General features: G+C 42.8%; 1 protein-coding gene across 1 annotated transcript in view; it reads left to right on the top strand.

The window, feature by feature from the left end:
* acaca (acetyl-CoA carboxylase alpha) overlaps positions 1–19,330 on the top strand; it is a 77,949-nt gene that overhangs the window by 18,565 nt on the left and 40,054 nt on the right. Inside the window, exons 8-12 of the mRNA XM_079607377.1 lie at positions 5,045–5,151; positions 5,232–5,342; positions 6,757–6,966; positions 7,103–7,273; positions 8,115–8,276. Coding sequence (XP_079463503.1) covers positions 5,045–5,151; positions 5,232–5,342; positions 6,757–6,966; positions 7,103–7,273; positions 8,115–8,276 — 761 coding nt within the window. The remainder of the gene's footprint in view (positions 1–5,044; positions 5,152–5,231; positions 5,343–6,756; positions 6,967–7,102; positions 7,274–8,114; positions 8,277–19,330) is intronic.

The raw sequence follows: 19,330 nt of genomic DNA, 5'->3' as shown, positions 1-19,330 counted from the left end.
TAGAATACCACGCACTCGGGGGGACGCGCACTTTCAGCCAGAGTTGAAGCGGTCTCATATGCAGCAGCCCCAGATGACATACCGAAGAAGCCGCTGCCATCCGTCCCAGTAGCCTCTGAAACTCTTTCAGTGGTACGAGCCTGCCAGGTCTGAAGAGGTATATTGTACCGTACAAGTACCGTATATTGGTACACCGAATTCTCGAACGCAAACCTCAGGAATCGTCTGTGACGCTTTACTATCTGGATATGAAAATAAGCGTCCTTTAAATCCACCGAAGCGAATCAATCCCCGGGGCTAATTTGCGCCAGGATTTGCTTCAGTGTAGTCATCCTGAAGTCGCGCTTGTGAAGCGCTCTGTTGACAGGTCTCAGATCCAGAATGGGGCGGTGACCCCCTCCCTTCTTCGGCACAACGAAGTAGCGGCTGTAGAACCCGCTCTCCCGCTCGCTCGGGGGAACTGGTTTTATAGCCTTCTTTTCGAGCAAGCTGCACACTTCTTGCCTCAGCACATGAGCGTTTTGGGGCAAAGTTAATGACTGAATTACGCCGCGGAAGCGGGGTGGGCTGCGTTTGAACTGAAGTGTGTACCCGCGCCGAATTATATTCAACACCCACGGCGAAATGCCCGGAATAGCTTCCCATGCTGCCTGAAAACGACTGAGCGTGGGCTGATCTAAACCTGCGGTCATCGCCGCTGCGGTCATCGCCACTATGTGAGTGCTGGGAATAGTTATTGACCGTGACTGCGCTGCTCGAAGGCAGGGCGGGTAACACAGTGTGTGGTGCAAGAGGAGAAAAAAGCTCTGTTTGTGAAGTAGTGATTTGCTTTATTTTTGAAACATTGAACACATTCACCAAACAACTGCATGCGTCGCTCGCAGAATGCTGAGGGACCAAGTGCACTAGAGCGCGCCGCTTGGACGCGGGGCCGACCTGGCGCTCTCTTCTCCTCTTGCCCGAGCGGTCAGGACGACTGCTTGGGCCTCGCAGGGGACGCGGTGGGCTTTCTGCGCGGGCTCCTCTGCGTCCTCTTGCTACCCGCCCCCTGCCACTGGCCGCTACGGCCTCTACGGGCATCCGGTCCCGGGCGGGGCGCTGTCTGTCGTCTGGCCGAAGCCTGGGGTTGACGGCCCGAAGCTGAAGACGAACGAGAGCGAGGCTTAGGCTGCGGCGGCGCCCTCCGAGGAATCACGTGGCTCATAGCCTTCGCCTTCTTCTGCGTCTCGGAGTAACGCTCGGTGACTTTCTCCACGGCGTCTCCGAACAAGCCTGCAGGGGAGATCGGTGCATTCAGCGTCTTCCTGTCGGCCTCCTGCACGTCCGACAGGGTGAGCCACAGGTGTCTGTGGAGGACCACCAGGAAACCCATCGAACGGCCAATCGCCTGGGCCGAGCTCTTCGTGGCCAAGAGCGCGAGGTCCGTGGCCAAGAGCGGAGATCCCGGATGGCGTCAGCGTCAATAGAGACGTTGTCATCCAGAGACTTCAGCTGTTTAGCCTGCAGCACTTGGAGAACGGCCATGGCATGCAGCGCAGATACCGCCTCCCCCGCGGCACCGTAGGCCTTGTTAGCCTGGTGGGCCGTATATCTGCAGGCTCGGCACGGCAGGCTGCGGTCCGAGCCCAGGGCGGGAGCCGACGGGCAGAGGTGTGCGGCGACGGTCTCCTCGACGGGGGGGATGCGGAGGTAGCCGTGGTCCCCCGCCTCGTCCACGGGGGCAAACATGGCCTGGGTGAAAGTGAGGGTGCGCGCCGATTGCGGGGTCGCCCACGACTTCACCACGTGCTCATGCACGTCAGGAAAAAAGGGGCCCGAGCACAGGTTGCAAGTAGTTGCCATCGGATGCAGGAGACAGTGCAAGTATCTCCGGTGCAACTTCAACGACGGCGAAATAATCGGCAACGACGGCAAGAGTTGTAGTATCAGCTTTCTAGCACACGATTTGAGCGTGAAGAGAGAGATTCTGATGTAATTAATGCTGCACTTGCATTATAACTGCAACGGTGTTTCAGTATTTGCATATTTGCGTCAGCTTTGCTGGCGTTAGCCTATAAGATTTCAGCGGAAGTGAAGGAGGAGAGGAGTTCCCATATACGACATCCGGAATGTCGAAGTTCCGTAGCCTTGATAGGGAACTATTCATACCTAGCCCTCTTTTTCAAGTTTCAAGTATTTTAAAGATATTTAGACTCATAGTATGAGATAATTAGTGAATTGTGATTGTTCATATCAGCAATGTCCGTCTCGACATGAAGCATTTTTTTTATGTAACTTTACTTAAAGGGATAATTCAGGATTTAGCATTAAGCGTTGTATCAGTAGAAAACCTGTAGTATTTTGTATTGACAAGAGATTTATGTATTTTTTGTGTCTGTAAAAAATCCTCAGATGACGCAAAAATCGGCTAAAAACTACAGCCAGTAGAATGCGCTAGATCTGCATGTTTTCAACCCGCCCATAGAGGGAGAGATCTCACTCACAGAATGTACAAATAGTGTCAGCCATCTTTTATTTGGAAGCTAAGCTAACAGGTTCTTGTTCTGTGGAGAAAGCTGAGTAGTAGGGGTTACCATCCTCTTTTTCCCGGACATGTCTGGCCGTCTAGATCGTCCAAAATGTCCGGGATTCGACTTTTGCTTTCTGCAGTCGCCATTCATTGTTTACATGCACACCTTTTGTTTCAATCTCACTGAATTCATTCCGATTGGTGAATCTGAATGTAGTGTTTACATGAACGCTAAACAAGTGATGGGTTAATGTGCGTTTTAACATTGCTAAGAAAATTCCCGCTCCTCCGTGAGAGATACGAGACCGGTGCGTCATCACGCCAATCATGCCACCGGCCTCGCGTCGTTCTCCCGCGGCCGTCATTCTCGTCCTGCTCGCCACAGTAAACATAATGAATGGCGACTGTAGAACGCAAAAGCCGAATCCCGGACATTTTTGGCGATCTAGAAATCCCGGGCAGACTTGTCACGGAGACTCACTAGTAGCCTAGTCTTGTTGTTTAACTGCGCTCTTACCGGTAGGCGTGACTTATGAGTGGCCTCGTAGGGCAGCGGAGCAAGTGCATTCTGGGAGTTGTTGTCTTTCATCCACATCAATTGTCTTTCAGCCACCAATCAATTTTCTGGCTTTTCTCAGTCTAGAAGACTCCAAATTCAAAAATAATTTCACATTTCTACTACCGGTACATAAATGACCCATTTTAAATACACATTAATCTTTCCAGAGGTGAAGTATCCCTTTAACGTAATTCTGACTTTATGGTATTTTATGGAATTTATGCAGTAGTTCTAATTAGGGATGCACCATACCTTTACCAGAATCTGTATCGGGCCCGATACTGTACTTGTGTACTCGTACTCAAACTCATTAAAATGCACCGATACCAACAACCAATACCACGCAGCATGTGTACAGGACAGTGTTTGCGACAAAGAAACACAGACAATAGAGCAAACCGAGAGCAGAATGGATATATCAGAGAAGAATTTCTATGAAGTAAATGTATCTAATTAATAGATTATTAAACCAATTAAATATTCACACCTATATAGCTGCTGTGTGCGAACTGATAAGCGTAACGCGGAGTGGGTTAAGCTTGCAGAGGTCACATACCTTTTTCACAGACATCGCTGAAAAGTTTGTAGTTCGGTCAGATATGGCAATAGCTAAGTAAAATAAGGAGCATATTACTGACAGTAAAGAGTAAGTGAGAGAGATTGAGCGCACTTCTATTGCATGCTTTTGATTGCTGATCCGTTCACTTAGCACACACCGGTAGTTATTTGAGTTAAAACTAAATCGTATCTGCAAGTAAAAACATGAACCGTTACATGATTTGTATTACGAGTGATTACCTACATCATTAAAGGAAGGCGTCAGTAAACGCATGAATTTTATTTTTTTTCCCAGAAAGCTGTCTCAGCTTGAATAGATATTAAATTGAGTTCTCTTTCATGTCTTCTTGCGCGTGAATGGACAAATTCACACAAAATGATGTCAAAATGCCAGTATAGGGCGGCAAGTATACTTGTGAAACATAGGAGTTATGTCTTAAGTGAATGTAAAGAGTTGAAAAGAAAACATGTGTAACAGTATGTTGGATACGTGCAGCTCTTAAAGTGACAGCAGCCAAAATAAACCTACTGCTTTGTCTTCAGTGTTAATCGCACAACAAAAGACAATCACTCACTGCTCTTGACTGGTTGAGCCCTGCTGGAGCTCTAAATATTCACTGTGCTATTAAATTAAAGATAAAATATGATAGAGCAATAATATGAAAAGTGAAAGTAATAGTAGCTCCAACAATATTGTAACAGGCATAATTAGGCTTGAAAATAATTGAAGGAAATGTCTATTTGCTAAGCCAACTAATTTGATTCATATTATTTTGGTTTCTCTTTGCCCAATAGTTTAAAAAATAAAAAAATGCAACGAAAATACAGGTATCAGTACTCGGTATCGGAAAGTACTAAAAATAAAAGTATCGGTATCATACTCATTTGGGAAAAAGTAGTAAGGGTGCATCCCAAGTTCTAATACATTTGGTGCTCCAACTTTGAGGTTGATATCTCAAAAAAATTAGCTTTCAGTAAGATTTAGCTTGGGCGCAGTACTAAACGCTTAAAATTCGTTTCACATTCATTTCCAGTGTGTGTGTGCGTGTGTGTGTGCGTGTGTGTGTGCGTGTGTGTGTGCGTGTGTGTGTGTGCGTGTGTGTGTGCGTGTGTGTGTGCGTGTGTGTGTGCGTGTGTGTGTGCGTGTGTGTGTGTGTGTGTGTGTGTGTGTGTGTGTGTGTGTTCACATAGCAAGTGTCAAAACCTTTACCAAGTTTAGTACCATTCTGATGAAGAAGCTAAGCTGAAAAAAAAAAATTTGGTCAAAAATGAATGAAGAGCACCAAGGTTAAAACAAAGAGTACTTTTTTCTAATTTTCCAATTGAGAAAAACTTCTGACATGCGTACCCTAACCACATGTTGTTTTTTGTGTGTGTTTTTTTTGGAGTTTGACCACCATGATGCTGTGTTTGTACAGGGCTGACTGTAGAGTGGACAGAGAATGACCAAAAGAGAGGAATTGTTAATGTCCCATCTGATCTGTACGAGCAGGGCTGTGTCCATGATGTGGAGGCTGGACTGAAGGTAAACTACACTTGCATCATTTACAATGTGACATGTTAATAGTTTAGTTCTGCCAGTGAGAGCATGTTTTTTATTGGTAGGCGGCTGAACTAGTGGGATATCCTTTGATGGTGAAGGCGTCTGAAGGCGGAGGAGGGAAAGGTATCCGAAAGGTCAACGGTGCAGAAGACTTCCCCAACCTCTTTAGACAGGTCAGAGTTGTTATTCAAGTAAAATCAAGCCATTTCAAATGTATTTGTGTAGTGCTGTTCACAATACACATTGTTTCAAGAAAATCATGATGTTGATGTTTATAATATTTTAATACCTTTACGCATTTAGCAGATTTGAGCTGGGCGATAATAGAGTTTACAGCAATCAAGCAGTTTATATATGCATTAAATTATATATCGGTCTACGCAAGTGTATGCAAATAATGTTAAACATACACTATTGTTCATATGATTTTTGAATGTTTTTTTAAATAAATCTCTTCTACTCTCCAAGGCTGCGTTTATTTGATCCAATATACAGCTAAAATAGTAATATTGGGAAATATTTGTACAATTTAAAAATAGGTTTTCTATTTGATTTATATTTTAAAATGCAATTTATTAGTGTTGGCAAAGCCAACATTTTCAGCATCATTAATCCAATCTTTGGTGTAACATGATCCTTCATAAATCATTGTAATATGCGGATTTGCTGCTCAAGAAGCATCAGTTACTATTATCAATGTGTAATTTTTTATTTCTTCAGGATTCTTTAATGAATAGAAAGTTCCATAGAACAGCATTTATCTTAAATGGAAAGCTTTTGTGACATTATAAATGTCTTTACTGTCACTTTTGATCAATTTAATGCATCCTTGCTCAATACAAGTATTGATTTCTTTATTTTTTCCCCCCAGAAAACCCAAACTTTTGAACAGTAGTGTATAATCTTACAAAATATTTCCGTTTCAGATAAATGCTGTTCTTTTGCTTTTTTATTTATCTAAGAATCATTGTTTAATACTATTCAACAAATGTGACCCTTGATCACAAAAAAACCAGTCACATGTCGCAATCGTATATTTGTGGCAATAGCCAATAATACATTGTATGGGTCAAAATTATACATTTTTCTTTTATGCCAAAAATCATTAGGATATTAAGTAAAGATCATGTTCCATGAAGATATTTAGTAAATTTCCTACCATAAACATATACAATTTTTATTTTTCTGAGTGAATGCAGCACAATCGCGAACATAAATGGACAACTTTAAAGGGGATTTTCTCAATGTTTAGATTTTTTTTTGCACTTTCAGATTTCAGATACTAAAATAGTTGTATATCGGACAAATATTGTCCTATCTTAACAAATATTGTCCTATCCTAACAAACCATACATCAATAGAAAGCTTATTTTTTTCCAGCTTTCATATGATGTATACAAATAAAAAATTGACCCATTTGACTGGTTTTGCGGTCCAGAGTCACAAATAGTCAGTGAAGCCAGTGAGGTTTTGTTCGTTTTATAACTGCCACTAGAGTTTTACCCACCTTTCGGTTAACTGTTAACTTTCCAATGTCTATTAGGGTATAATTTCAAAACTATAACTTTAATACTGTGTTTTCCTCAGGTTCAAGCTGAGGTTCCAGGTTCCCCCATTTTTGTCATGCAATTGGCCAAACACGCCCGTCACCTGGAGGTGCAGATCTTGGCTGATCAGTACGGTAATGCCATCTCTCTGTTCGGCCGTGACTGCTCTGTCCAGCGCAGACACCAGAAGATCATAGAAGAGGCTCCAGCTACTATTGCCACCTCTGATGTGTTTGAGGATATGGAGAAGGTATGACAGACTATCATGAGGCAGTCGAATGCTAATGCTATATTACCCCAAAGGAATGAATAAAGTATCTGCCGCCATGAAGCACTGGGTTACTTAAACTGATTAAAAAAAATAACTCTGTATATGTTTGTTTCAGTGTGCAGTGAAGTTGGCGAAGATGGTGGGCTATGTGAGTGCGGGTACAGTGGAGTATCTCTACAGTCAGGACAGCAGTTTTTACTTCCTGGAGCTCAACCCTCGTCTTCAAGTGGAACATCCTTGTACGGAGATGGTGGCTGATGTTAACCTGCCTGCGGCCCAACTGCAGGTCTGTATGTGAATGTGTTTTAAAGGAATATTCTATGAAAACAATATCTATATAAATTGTTTAAGTTCCATAGAAAATTATTTTGACAGTTTGTAAAAACAAAGGGAAGATGCATTTTAAATCCTCTTGTACAATTGCCTCTTTGTACTGTACGTACATTACTGTAAAGTCAGTTTTCCTTTTTTTATTTATTTTATGTGTTTTATTTAATGTGGTAAACTCTATCGGCAGCATCTGAAGCCTGCTGATGATTAAAGGCATAGTTCACCCAAAAATGAAAAGTCGGTCATTAATTACTCACCCTCATGTCGTTCCATCTAGTGAACAATACAGTATAACACAGTCTCTGCGACAGACAATGGTCACATGACAACTGTCGTTGCTATATAGGTCACTTGGTTGAGGCCAGTGTGCTGCAGGTCCAGTGGGAGAGGGGGGTTAATACGCTTATGTAACACATAAAGAATGCTGCAGATGAATGAGGGGAATTAATGGAGAGAAAAGGAGAGACTGAAAAGGGCAATGTGGAGAGAAACACAGTGGGGAATCAATTGCATAACCAAGGGAGTGTAGAAATTCTAGAGGAAAGTGCATATTTGAAGAAAGGAACTCATGGATCTTATTCTACGTATTTTACTCATATCAAGGGGCCAGAATATCATAGATATGAAGTGTATGCTAATTTTTCTTACAGGGAAATTGTGTAATTAGGGCCGAAGCCCTGAAAGGGCGCAGAGCCCTATTGTTCTTCTAAGGATTATTTGTTATTATTATGCTTTTTTTATTTTCTTATTTTGCAAGCTTTTTGGTTATTGTGTGACACTTTTGTTCTGTAATTCAGATCGCTATGGGCATCCCACTTCACCGCATTAAAGACATCAGAGTGATGTACGGGATGCAGCCGTGGGGAGACACCCCCATTGACTATGAAGCACTCTCTAACACCCCCTCTCCACGAGGACACGTCATTGCAGCTCGAATTACCAGCGAGAACCCAGATGAGGTGTGTGTGTGACTGATACTTAAAGGGTCATCTTGTGAAAGTTAAATAAGCTCTGATGTTGAAGTGTCTTTGAAGTCTTAAAGTCACAGCAACCAAAATTGCTTGTTTAACACTAGAACTACCGGAATTCCATAACTACTAGAACGACCATAGCGGTCACTCTTTAAGTTTTCCAATGAAGCTTTTAATTCCTGTCGTCATGTTATGATGTTATCGCCCTTAAAACAAGCATACAAGAAAGATTGCCCCGACAGGTGCTGTCTCTCTGTGAGGAAAGTTTTGCGTCAAACATATTTTTCTCACCGCACTCACCACGTGAATAGACATACAAAAAAGTTAGGAAACGTCAAAGCTTCATACCGTTTTGTACAACCCTGTTTGTAAATAAGTTCAATAATCAATACAAAATCTAACAATAAATGGATCGACAATGTTACGATAGGTAATAATAAAGATCAGGACACAAAATTCCAATTCAAATGAATGTGAAAAAAAAAATTCCAGCCTAATTGATAAATATTTTTGAAGTGTCATTCGCTCAATTATGACATTTTTAATGCAAATATGACATTGTTTGAGATGTCATTGTTATGACAACTTGAAATAAACCAATACATCATAACCTGTCAGTGTCTTTATCATGACAACTTGACATTACCAAGACAACATAAATTGTCATAAATATGTCATAAACATGACACAGCAGATTAATTATCAAACTTTAGAAACCACTTAGCTTTATGGGTTAACATTACATTAAACTGTCATATGGTTTGACATTTGCTGTCAGGAGGCCATTATAACTGTCATGAATATTTTTCTTGACCTCAACTACAGTGGTACAAATTGAAATTGTCATTAAAATGTTATAATGGCCTCATGACAGCCAATGTCAAAACCAGCCACAAAACCAGCCACATGGTTTCTTAAATTTGATAATTAATCTGCCATGTCATGTTTATGACGTATTTATGACAGGTTGTCTAAGATTGTCTTAGTAATTTCAAGTTGTCATGACAAAGACACTGACAGGACATGATGTATTGTTTTATGTCAAGGTGTCATACCAAAGACATCTCAAACAATGTCATATTTCCATTGAAAATGTCATAATTGAGCGAATGACACTTAATGACAGTTGTCATAAACATGCATAAAACCTCCTTCATATTCACGACATGTGTCATGTCATGATTACTTGAAGGGGTGTGCATAAGACTGACATGACACCTTCATAAAGTGTTACCATATTTAGGGCCCAAGCCTTGAAAAGGCGAAGGCCCTATTGTTTTCCTTCGGATTATTCTTCTTTATTATTATTAGGGCCCAAGCCTTGAAAAGGCGAAGGCCCTATTGTTTTTCTAAGGATTATTATTCTTCTTCTTCTTCTTCTTCTTATTATTATTATTATTATTATTATTATTATTTTACTACCTTTTGGGCACTTTTGGGGGCCTTAACGTGCTCAAAAACTCTTGAAACTTTGCACAAATGTCAGAACCCGCGGCCATTAGAGCCGCGCTGAAGCTGGGACCCGGGCGTGGCAGGGGGGCTCGGCAGCGCCCCCTGGAATGGGATTCAAAAACATGTCCATATATCAAACACGCTTGCATGGAATAATATGAAACTCGGTACACTTATAGATCTCATCGGGCCGAACAACTTTCGTGCTCTAAGTTTTACGCCAGTCCAACAGGAAGTCGGCTATTATGGGCTGTATGGAAACGCATGTTCTGGCATTTGAAACACTTCTCCCAGAGAATTCATCCGATGACCACGAAACTCGGTGTGCATGAAGTCAAGACATGGAGGATGCTAAATTGCGGACGGATTTTTGATATCTCGAACGGTTTGGCCGTGGCGAGGAAACGAATTTATGATTAAAAAAGGATGCATAAAGTGTGTTATAACTTAGTTATAGTTTTACCTACAGTTACAAAACTCAGCGTGTATATTGATAGTATCAAGCCGAACAACTTTCTAATTTACAGTCATTAGCTCCGACCAACAGAAAGTCAGATATTGTGGTTTGAATGTGAATTGTGTCTCTCTCTGTCTCTGCTATTCTGTGTGTGTGTGTCTGTCTGTGTGGGGTGGGGAGGGGAGGGGGGATCTGTGTATGTGTGTGTGTGAGGAGGGGGGCTAGTTTAGTTTAACCCTTTCTCTGCTGTGTGCAAAATCTCGGGCACTTTTGGGGCCCTTAACGTGCTCGAAAACTCTTGAAACTTTGCACAAATGTCAGAACCCGCGGCCATCAGGGCCCGACTGAAGCTGGTACCCGGGCGTGGCAGGGGGGCTCGGCAGCGCCCCCTGGAATGGGATTCAAAAACATGTCCATATATCAAACACGCTTGCATGTAATAATATGAAACTCGGTACACATATAGATCTCATCGGGCCGAACAACTTTCGTGCTCTAAGTTTTACGCCAGTCCAACAGGAAGTCGGCTATTATGGGCTGTATGGAAACGCATGTTCTGGCATTTGAAACACTTCTCCCAGAGAATTCATCCGATGACCACGAAACTCGGTGTGCATGAAGTCAAGACATGGAGGATGCTAAATTGCGGACGGATTTTTGATATCTCGAACGGTTTGGCCGTGGCGAGGAAACGAATTTATGATTAAAAAAGGATGAATAAAGTGTGTTATAACTTAGTTATAGTTTTACCTACAGTTACAAAACTCAGCGTGTATATTGATCTTATCAAGCCGAACAACTTTCTAATTTACAGTCATTAGCTCCGACCAACAGAAAGTCAGATATTGTGGTTTGAATGTGAATTGTGTCTCTCTCTGTCTCTCTGCCATTCGTGTCTGTCTGTGTGGGGTGGGGAGGGGAGGGGGGGATCTGTGTATGTGTGTGTGTGTGTGTGTGTGAGGAGGGGGGCTAGTTTAGTTTAACCCTTTCTCTGCTGTGTGCAAAATCTCGGGCACTTTTGGGGCCCTTAACGTGCTCAAACTCTTGAAATTTTGCACACAGGTCAGAACCCGCGGCCATCAGGGCCAGGCTGAAGCTGGTACCCGGGTGTGGCAGGGGGGCTCGACAGCACCCCCTGGAATGGGATTCAAACACTTGTCCGTATATCAAACACGCTTGCATGTAATAATATGAAACTCGGTACACATTTAGATCTCATCGGGCCGAACAACTTTCGTGCTCTAAGTTTTACGCCAGCCCAACAGGAAGTCGGCTATTGTGGGTGGTATGAAAACGCATGCCCCTGGAATTTGAAACACTCTTTCTAGAAAATTCATCCAATCGCAACCAAACTCGGTCAGCCTGACGACAAGACATTGAGGATACTAAATTGCTGACGGATTTTTGATATCTCGAACAGTTTGGCCGTGGCGAGGAAACGAAATTATGGCGAGAAAAGAGAAACACGATCTGTTATAACGTCTTCATACATTTATTGATCTTGATGAAACTTCAGTAGCGTGTTTGTTGTAAGAGAGCGATCACATGGATGTAACTAATGTGAGCCCCCCCCCTTTTCTGTGTGTGTTTGGAGGGGAGCAGAAAGACTCACACTGATACAAGCTCTAAAGCAGACTTCTTCTCGACAGTCAAAGCGGGGTTACGTTATTGCCCGTCGTGCACAGGAACCCGAAAGGCAACGGGGTGGCGGCTTTTTATATATATATATATATATATATATATATATATATATATATATATATATATATATATATATATATATATATATATATATATATATATATAAATAAATATAGCTGCAAGCAGCGATGGAGGGCCCAAGCCGGTGGCAGCGCCAGCCCGGTGCCTTTAGTGTAACTAAAGGCACCAGGGTGGCGGTGCCACCGGCTTGGGCCCGTAATCGCTGCTTGCAGCTATATTTATTATTATTATTATTATTATTATTATTTTACTACCTTTTGGGCACTTTTGGGGGCCTTAACGTGCTCAAAAACTCTTGAAACTTTGCACAAATGTCAGAACCCGCGGCCATTAGGGCCGCGCTGAAGCTGGGACCCGGGCGTGGCAGGGGGGCTCGGCAGCGCCCCCTGGAATGGGATTCAAAAACATGTCCATATATCAAACACGCTTGCATGTAATAATATGAAACTCGGTACAAATATAGATCTCATCGGGCCGAACAACTTTCGTGCTCTAAGTTTTACGCCAGTCCAACAGGAAGTCGGCTATTATGGGCTGTATGGAAACGCATGTTCTGGCATTTGAAACACTTCTCCCAGAGAATTCATCCGATGACCACGAAACTCGGTGTGCATGAAGTCAAGACATGGAGGATGCTAAATTGCGAGGGGATTTTTGATATCTCGAACGGTTTGGCCGTGGCGAGGAAACAAATTTATGGCGAATATTGGAAACAGGAAGTGTGTTATAACATCCTCATACATTAATTGATCTTGATGAAACTTCAGCAGTGTGTTTGTTGTAAGAGGCCGATCACATGGATGTGACTATTGTGAGTCAAAGTTATAGCGCCACCAACTGGCAGCAGGAAGTGTGTCACTTTCAAAATGCTTTGAAATCACCCTCTTATTTTTACCGATTTGCTTCAAACTTCATCTGTATAATGTAAACACACGGCAGATGTAGACCTGTGAAAGGATTATTGATATCTTTAATACTGTCGCCATGGCAACGCATCAAACTTTAATATTCTTTTTTAAAGTTTGAGACTCTTAGCATACTTCAAATTGCATGAAACTCGACAGACACTTTACATTTATTGCCTAGTACACTTGTGCACAGTTTCAGAAACGGGCGTGGTAAGGGGCTCAGTAGCGCCACCTTTAGTCAAAAATGGGGTATTAGTTTTACCTACAGTAACAAAAATCGGTATCTATATTTATCTCCCCGATCCGGACAACTTTCTAATTGACAGTCATTAGCTCCGACCAACAGGAAGTCAGATATTTTGGTTTGAATGTGATTTAATGGGAATTTTGCCAGTCTCTCTCAGTGTCTGTGTGTGTGAGAGAGGAGGGGGGCTTTATTTTAACCCTTTCTCTGCTGTGTGGGACTTCTCGGGCACTTTTGGGGCCCTTAACGTGCTCAAAAACTCTTGAAACTTTGCACAAATGTCAGAACCCGCGGCCATCAGGGCCCGACTGAAGCTGGTACCCGGGCGTGGCAGGGGGGCTCGGCAGCGCCCCCTGGAATGGGATTCAAAAACATGTCCATATATCAAACACGCTTGCATGTAATAATATGAAACTCGGTACACATATAGATCTCATCGGGCCGAACAACTTTCGTGCTCTAAGTTTTACGCCAGTCCAACAGGAAGTCGGCTATTATGGGCTGTATGGAAACGCATGTTCTGGCATTTGAAACACTTCTCCCAGAGAATTCATCCGATGACCACGAAACTCGGTGTGCATGAAGTCAAGACATGGAGGATGCTAAATTGCGGACGGATTTTTGATATCTCGAACGGTTTGGCCGTGGCGAGGAAACGAATTTATGATTAAAAAAGGATGCATAAAGTGTGTTATAACTTAGTTATAGTTTTACCTACAGTTACAAAACTCAGCGTGTATATTGATCTTATCAAGCCGAACAACTTTCTAATTTACAGTCATTAGCTCCGACCAACAGAAAGTCAGATATTGTGGTTTGAATGTGAATTCTGTCTCTCTCTGTCTCTCTGCCATTCTGTGTGTGTGTGTGTGTCTGTCTGTGTGGGGTGGGGAGGGGAGGGGGGATCTGTGTATGTGTGTGTGTGTGTGTGTGTGTGTGTGTGTGTGTGTGAGGAGGGGGGCTAGTTTAGTTTAACCCTTTCTCTGCTGTGTGCAAAATCTCGGGCACTTTTGGGGCCCTTAACGTGCTCGAAAACTCTTGAAATTTTGCACACAGGTCAGAACCCGCGGCCATCAGGGCCGGGCTGAAGCTGGTAACCGGGCGTGGCAGGGGGGCTCGACAGCGCCCCCCTGGAATGGGATTCAAACACTTGTCCGTATATCAAACACGCTTGCATGTAATAATATGAAACTCGGTACACATTTAGATCTCATCGGGCCGAACAACTTTCGTGCTCTAAGTTTTACGCCAGCCCAACAGGAAGTCGGCTATTGTGGGTGGTATGAAAACGCATGCCCCTGGAATTTGAAACACTCTTTCTAGAAAATTCATCCAATCGCAACCAAACTCGGTCAGCCTGACGACAAGACATTGAGGATACTAAATTGCTGACGGATTTTTGATATCTCGAACAGTTTGGCCGTGGCGAGGAAACTAAATTATGGCGAGAAAAGAGAAACACGATCTGTTATAACGTCTTAATACATTTATTGATCTTGATGAAACTTCAGTAGCGTGTTTGTTGTAAGAGAGCGATCACATGGATGTAACTAATGTGAGTCCCCCCCCTTTTCTGTGTGTGTTTGGAGGGGAGCAGAAAGACTCACACTGATACAAGCTCTAAAGCAGACTTCTTCTCGACAGTCAAAGCGGGGTTACGTTATTGCCCATCGTGCACAGGAGCCCGAAAGGCAACGGGGTGGCGGCTTTATATATATATATATATATAAATAAATATAGCTGCAAGCAGCGATGGAGGGCCCAAGCCGGTGGCAGCGCCAGCCCGGTGCCTTTAGTGTAACTAAAGGCACCAGGGTGGCGGTGCCACCGGCTTGGGCCCGTAATCGCTGCTTGCAGCTATATTTATTTATTATTATTATTATATTACTACCTTTTGGGCACTTTTGGGGGCCTTAACGTGCTCAAAAACTCTTGAAACTTTGCACAAATGTCAGAACCCGCGGCCATTAGAGCCGGACTGAAGCTGGGACCCGGGCGTGGCAGGGGGGCTCGACAGCGCCCCCTGGAACGCGGTCCGAAAACTTGGTCCATAAATCAAACACGCTTGCGTGTAATAATATGAAACTCGGTACACTTATAGATCTCATCGGTTCATATATCCTTCGTGCTCTGAGTTTTTACCCCAGCCCAACAGGAAGTCGGCTATTTGGCGTAGTTTAAAAAACACATGCAATGGAATTTAAAATACTCCTCCTAGAAAATTCAACCAATCACCACGAAACTCGGTGTGCATGAAGTCAAGACATGGAGGATGATAAATTGCGAGGGGATTTTTGATATCTCGAACGGTTTGGCCGTGGCGAGGAAACGAATTTATGGCGAATATTGGAAACAGGAAGTGTGTTATAACATCCTCATACATTAATTGATCTTGATGAAACTTCAGCAGTGTGTTCGCTGTAAGAGGCCGATCACATGGATGTGACTATTGTGAGTCAAAGTTATAGCGCCACCAACTGGCAGCAGGAAGTGTGTCACTTTCAAAATGCTTTGAAATCACCCTCTTATTTTTACCCGATTTGCTTCAAACTTCATCTGTATAATGTAAACACACGGCAGATGTAGACCTGTGAAAGGATTATTGATATCTTAAATACTGTTGCCATGGCAACGCATCAAACTTTAATATTCTTTTTTAAAGTTTTTGAGACTCTTAGCATACTTGAAATTGCATGAAACTCGACAGACACTTTACATTTATTGCCTAGTACACTTGTGCACAGTTTCAGAAACGGGCGTGGTAAGGGGCTCAGTAGCGCCACCTTTAGTCAAAAATGGGGTATTAGTTTTACCTACAGTAACAAAAATTGGTATCTATATTTATCTCCACGAGCCGGACAACTTTCTAATTTACAGTCATTAGCTCCGACCAACAGGAAGTCAGATATTTTGGTTTGAATGTGATTTGATGGGAATTTTGCCAGTCTCTCTCAGTGTCTGTCTGTGTGAGAGAGAAGGGGGGCTTTATTTTAACCCTTTCTCTGCTGTGTGGGACTTCTCGGGCACTTTTGGGGCCCTTAACGTGCTCAAAAACTCTTGAAACTTTGCACAAATGTCAGAACCCGCGGCCATCAGGGCCCGACTGAAGCTGGTACCCGGGCGTGGCAGGGGGGCTCGGCAGCGCCCCCTGGAATGGGATTCAAAAACATGTCCATATATCAAACACGCTTGCATGTAATAATATGAAACTCGGTACACATATAGATCTCATCGGGCCGAACAACTTTCGTGCTCTAAGTTTTACGCCAGTCCAACAGGAAGTCGGCTATTATGGGCTGTATGGAAACGCATGTTCTGGCATTTGAAACACTTCTCCCAGAGAATTCATCCGATGACCACGAAACTCGGTGTGCATGAAGTCAAGACATGGAGGATGCTAAATTGCGGACGGATTTTTGATATCTCGAACGGTTTGGCCGTGGCGAGGAAACGAATTTATGATTAAAAAAGGATGCATAAAGTGTGTTATAACTTAGTTATAGTTTTACCTACAGTTACAAAACTCATCGTGTATATTGATCTTATGAAGCCGAACAACTTTCTAATTTACAGTCATTAGCTCCGACCAACAGAAAGTCAGATATTGTGGTTTGAATGTGAATTGTGTCTCTCTCTGTCTCTCTGCCATTCTGTGTGTGTGTGTCTGTCTGTGTGGGGTGGGGAGGGGAGGGGGGGATCTGTGTATGTGTGTGTGTGTGTGTGTGAGGAGGGGGGCTAGTTTAGTTTAACCCTTTCTCTGCTGTGTGGGACTTCTCGGGCACTTTTGGGGCCCTTAACGTGCTCGAAAACTCTTGAAACTTTGCACACAGGTCAGGGCACACACACAGACAGCCCCCCCTTTTCTGTGTGTGTTTGGAGGGGAGCAGAAAGACTCACACTGATACAAGCTCTAAAGCAGACTTCTTCTCGACAGTCAAAGCGGGGTTACGTTATTGCCCGTCGTGCACAGGAACCCGAAAGGCAACGGGGTGGCGGCTTTTATATATATATATATATATATATTAGGGGTGTAACGGTACGTGTATTCGTACCGAACCGTTTCGGTACAGGGCTTTCGGTTCGGTGCACGTGTGTACCGAATGACTGAATGCAATATTTTGTGTGCGGAACATAGGTACATTTTCGTGTTTCCACACGAACATATTAAGTGGCGGAAGTCTCCGCGTTCAGCGCAAATCCCGCCCTGCAGCTGATTCTAAAGTTTTACCCCTATGGTTTTACCAGTGTTTTACCCGTTGTCACTGTAACCTAAACCAATGAAATAGACTGCAGGGCGAAAAAAAGCTTTTCCGCTCTGCGTGCGCCGCCGCACTCTCCGTTCCGTGTGTGTGTGTGTGTGTGTGTGTGTGTGTGTGTGTGTGTGTGTGTGTGTGTGTGTGTGTGTGAGTGTGTGTGTGTGTGTGTGTGTGTGTGTGTGTGTGTGTGTGTGTGTGTGTGTGTGTGTGTGTGTGTGTGTGTGTGTGTGTGTGTGGCGTGTGTGTGTGTGTGTGTGGGCGTGTGTGTGTGTGTGTGTGTGGGCGTGTGGGCGTGTGGGCGTGTCGGCGTGTCGGCGTGTCGGCGTGTCGGCCCGCTGCGCTCTCTGCTCAATGTTCGAGTCCGTGTTTGCGCTGCGCGTTCTGCTCTGTCGTTAACGGCCCAAACACTCCAATCATGTACCGATCACGCACTGGAAAAGCAAAGTCCGCTCAAATAAGGTGAAATTTCTCAGTAGTACACTTCTATTTGCTGAGCTGGTATAGTTATATATATTTGAGGAATTGCAATTTATAACAGCAAATTGTGCAATTAATTAGTTAATTTTTTTTATCGATTCCCAGCCTTAATTTTTAAATATGAGCAGGCCTACAAGCTGGGATTGGTAATGCTGCACTGTAATCATAGTTATTTATTTATATTTTTCATTATATTTTATTATGTGATATTGGTTTGAGACTGAGAGTATTTTATTTAGTGGAGAACTTTGCAGCAGTATTTTATTTCTTATTCTTTTTTATTTTATATATATGTTATTATATTTTATTAAAAAGTGTTTAAAAAAGTGTAAACAAACTGTTAAAAAAAAGTTTATAGTAATAAACAACCTGCAGTTTAATGTTTGCATTTCTTTCCCTTACTGTACCGAAAATAAACCGAACCGTGACTTTAAAACCGAGGTACGTACCGAACCGTGATTTTTGTGTACCGTTACACCCCTAATATATATATATATATATATATATATATATATATATATATATATATATATATATATATATATAAATAAATATAGCTGCAAGCAGCGATGGAGGGCCCAAGCCGGTGGCAGCGCCAGCCCGGTGCCTTTAGTGTAACTAAAGGCACCAGGGTGGCGGTGCCACCGGCTTGGGCCCGTAATCGCTGCTTGCAGCTATATTTTCTTATTTTCTTTGTACAATAAAAACAAATCTTATGATACAATAACTTCTAACATATATATAAATACAATAACAAAAACACTACCTATATACATTTTAATACATTGTAAAAACGTTCATAGACACGTATGCAGCACAATACAGTACACACAAAACCAGGCTAAGAAAAAACATGAACATTAGCTAAACAAGAAAACGAACTGCTTTAGAACGATTAGTTTCAGTGAACAAAAAATATTAACGAACAAAATCAGGTTAACGTGTTTTCCTCAAGTGGGCTCATTTGAACGGCGCAAACACTGACACTGCGCTTACGCACAGTCCACACAGGTAAACACCGCCATTCGTGTGCATGTCTCCTTGGTTTTATTTTTGTTTGCAGTTCCTCCTTACTTGGCACTGCCTTCTTTTCTCCATCTGCGTCTGCTCCTGCCCGGGTCCTGGCTCTCGCACCAGTTGTGTGGCTTTTGATTTCATGTGGTCGGAGCGAGTTCGCTCGCTTATCGCGTGATGAAGTCCCTCCGCGAAATGTGCTCATTTGTGCACTTCTTGTACAATATAATATATTGAGCAATATAATATACTATGCAACGTGGACACTCATTACCAATGGCGGGAAATGTAGTGGGCTTATGATATCTATAATGCGTGCGGTCAAAATGACCGCCATGGCCATTCTAGGTAGAAATAGTCAGAACTGTTTTGTGTTTTTTGATTTTAATAAAATAACAGTGTCAGAATAAAATATATACATATTTAGGAAAAGTCAGAGTCCTACAGCCACATTGGTTTTATTTTAATAAAGTTATTACACTTAAAATGAGTCGGAGAGAGGGTGGAAAACT

The sequence above is a fragment of the Phoxinus phoxinus genome (assembly GCF_949152265.1).
Source record: "Phoxinus phoxinus genome assembly, chromosome: 3".
Taxonomy (NCBI): Eukaryota; Metazoa; Chordata; class Actinopteri; order Cypriniformes; family Leuciscidae; genus Phoxinus; species Phoxinus phoxinus.
The sequence above is the reverse complement of the archived record's forward strand: the minus strand, read 5'-3'. Positions and strand labels throughout refer to the sequence as shown.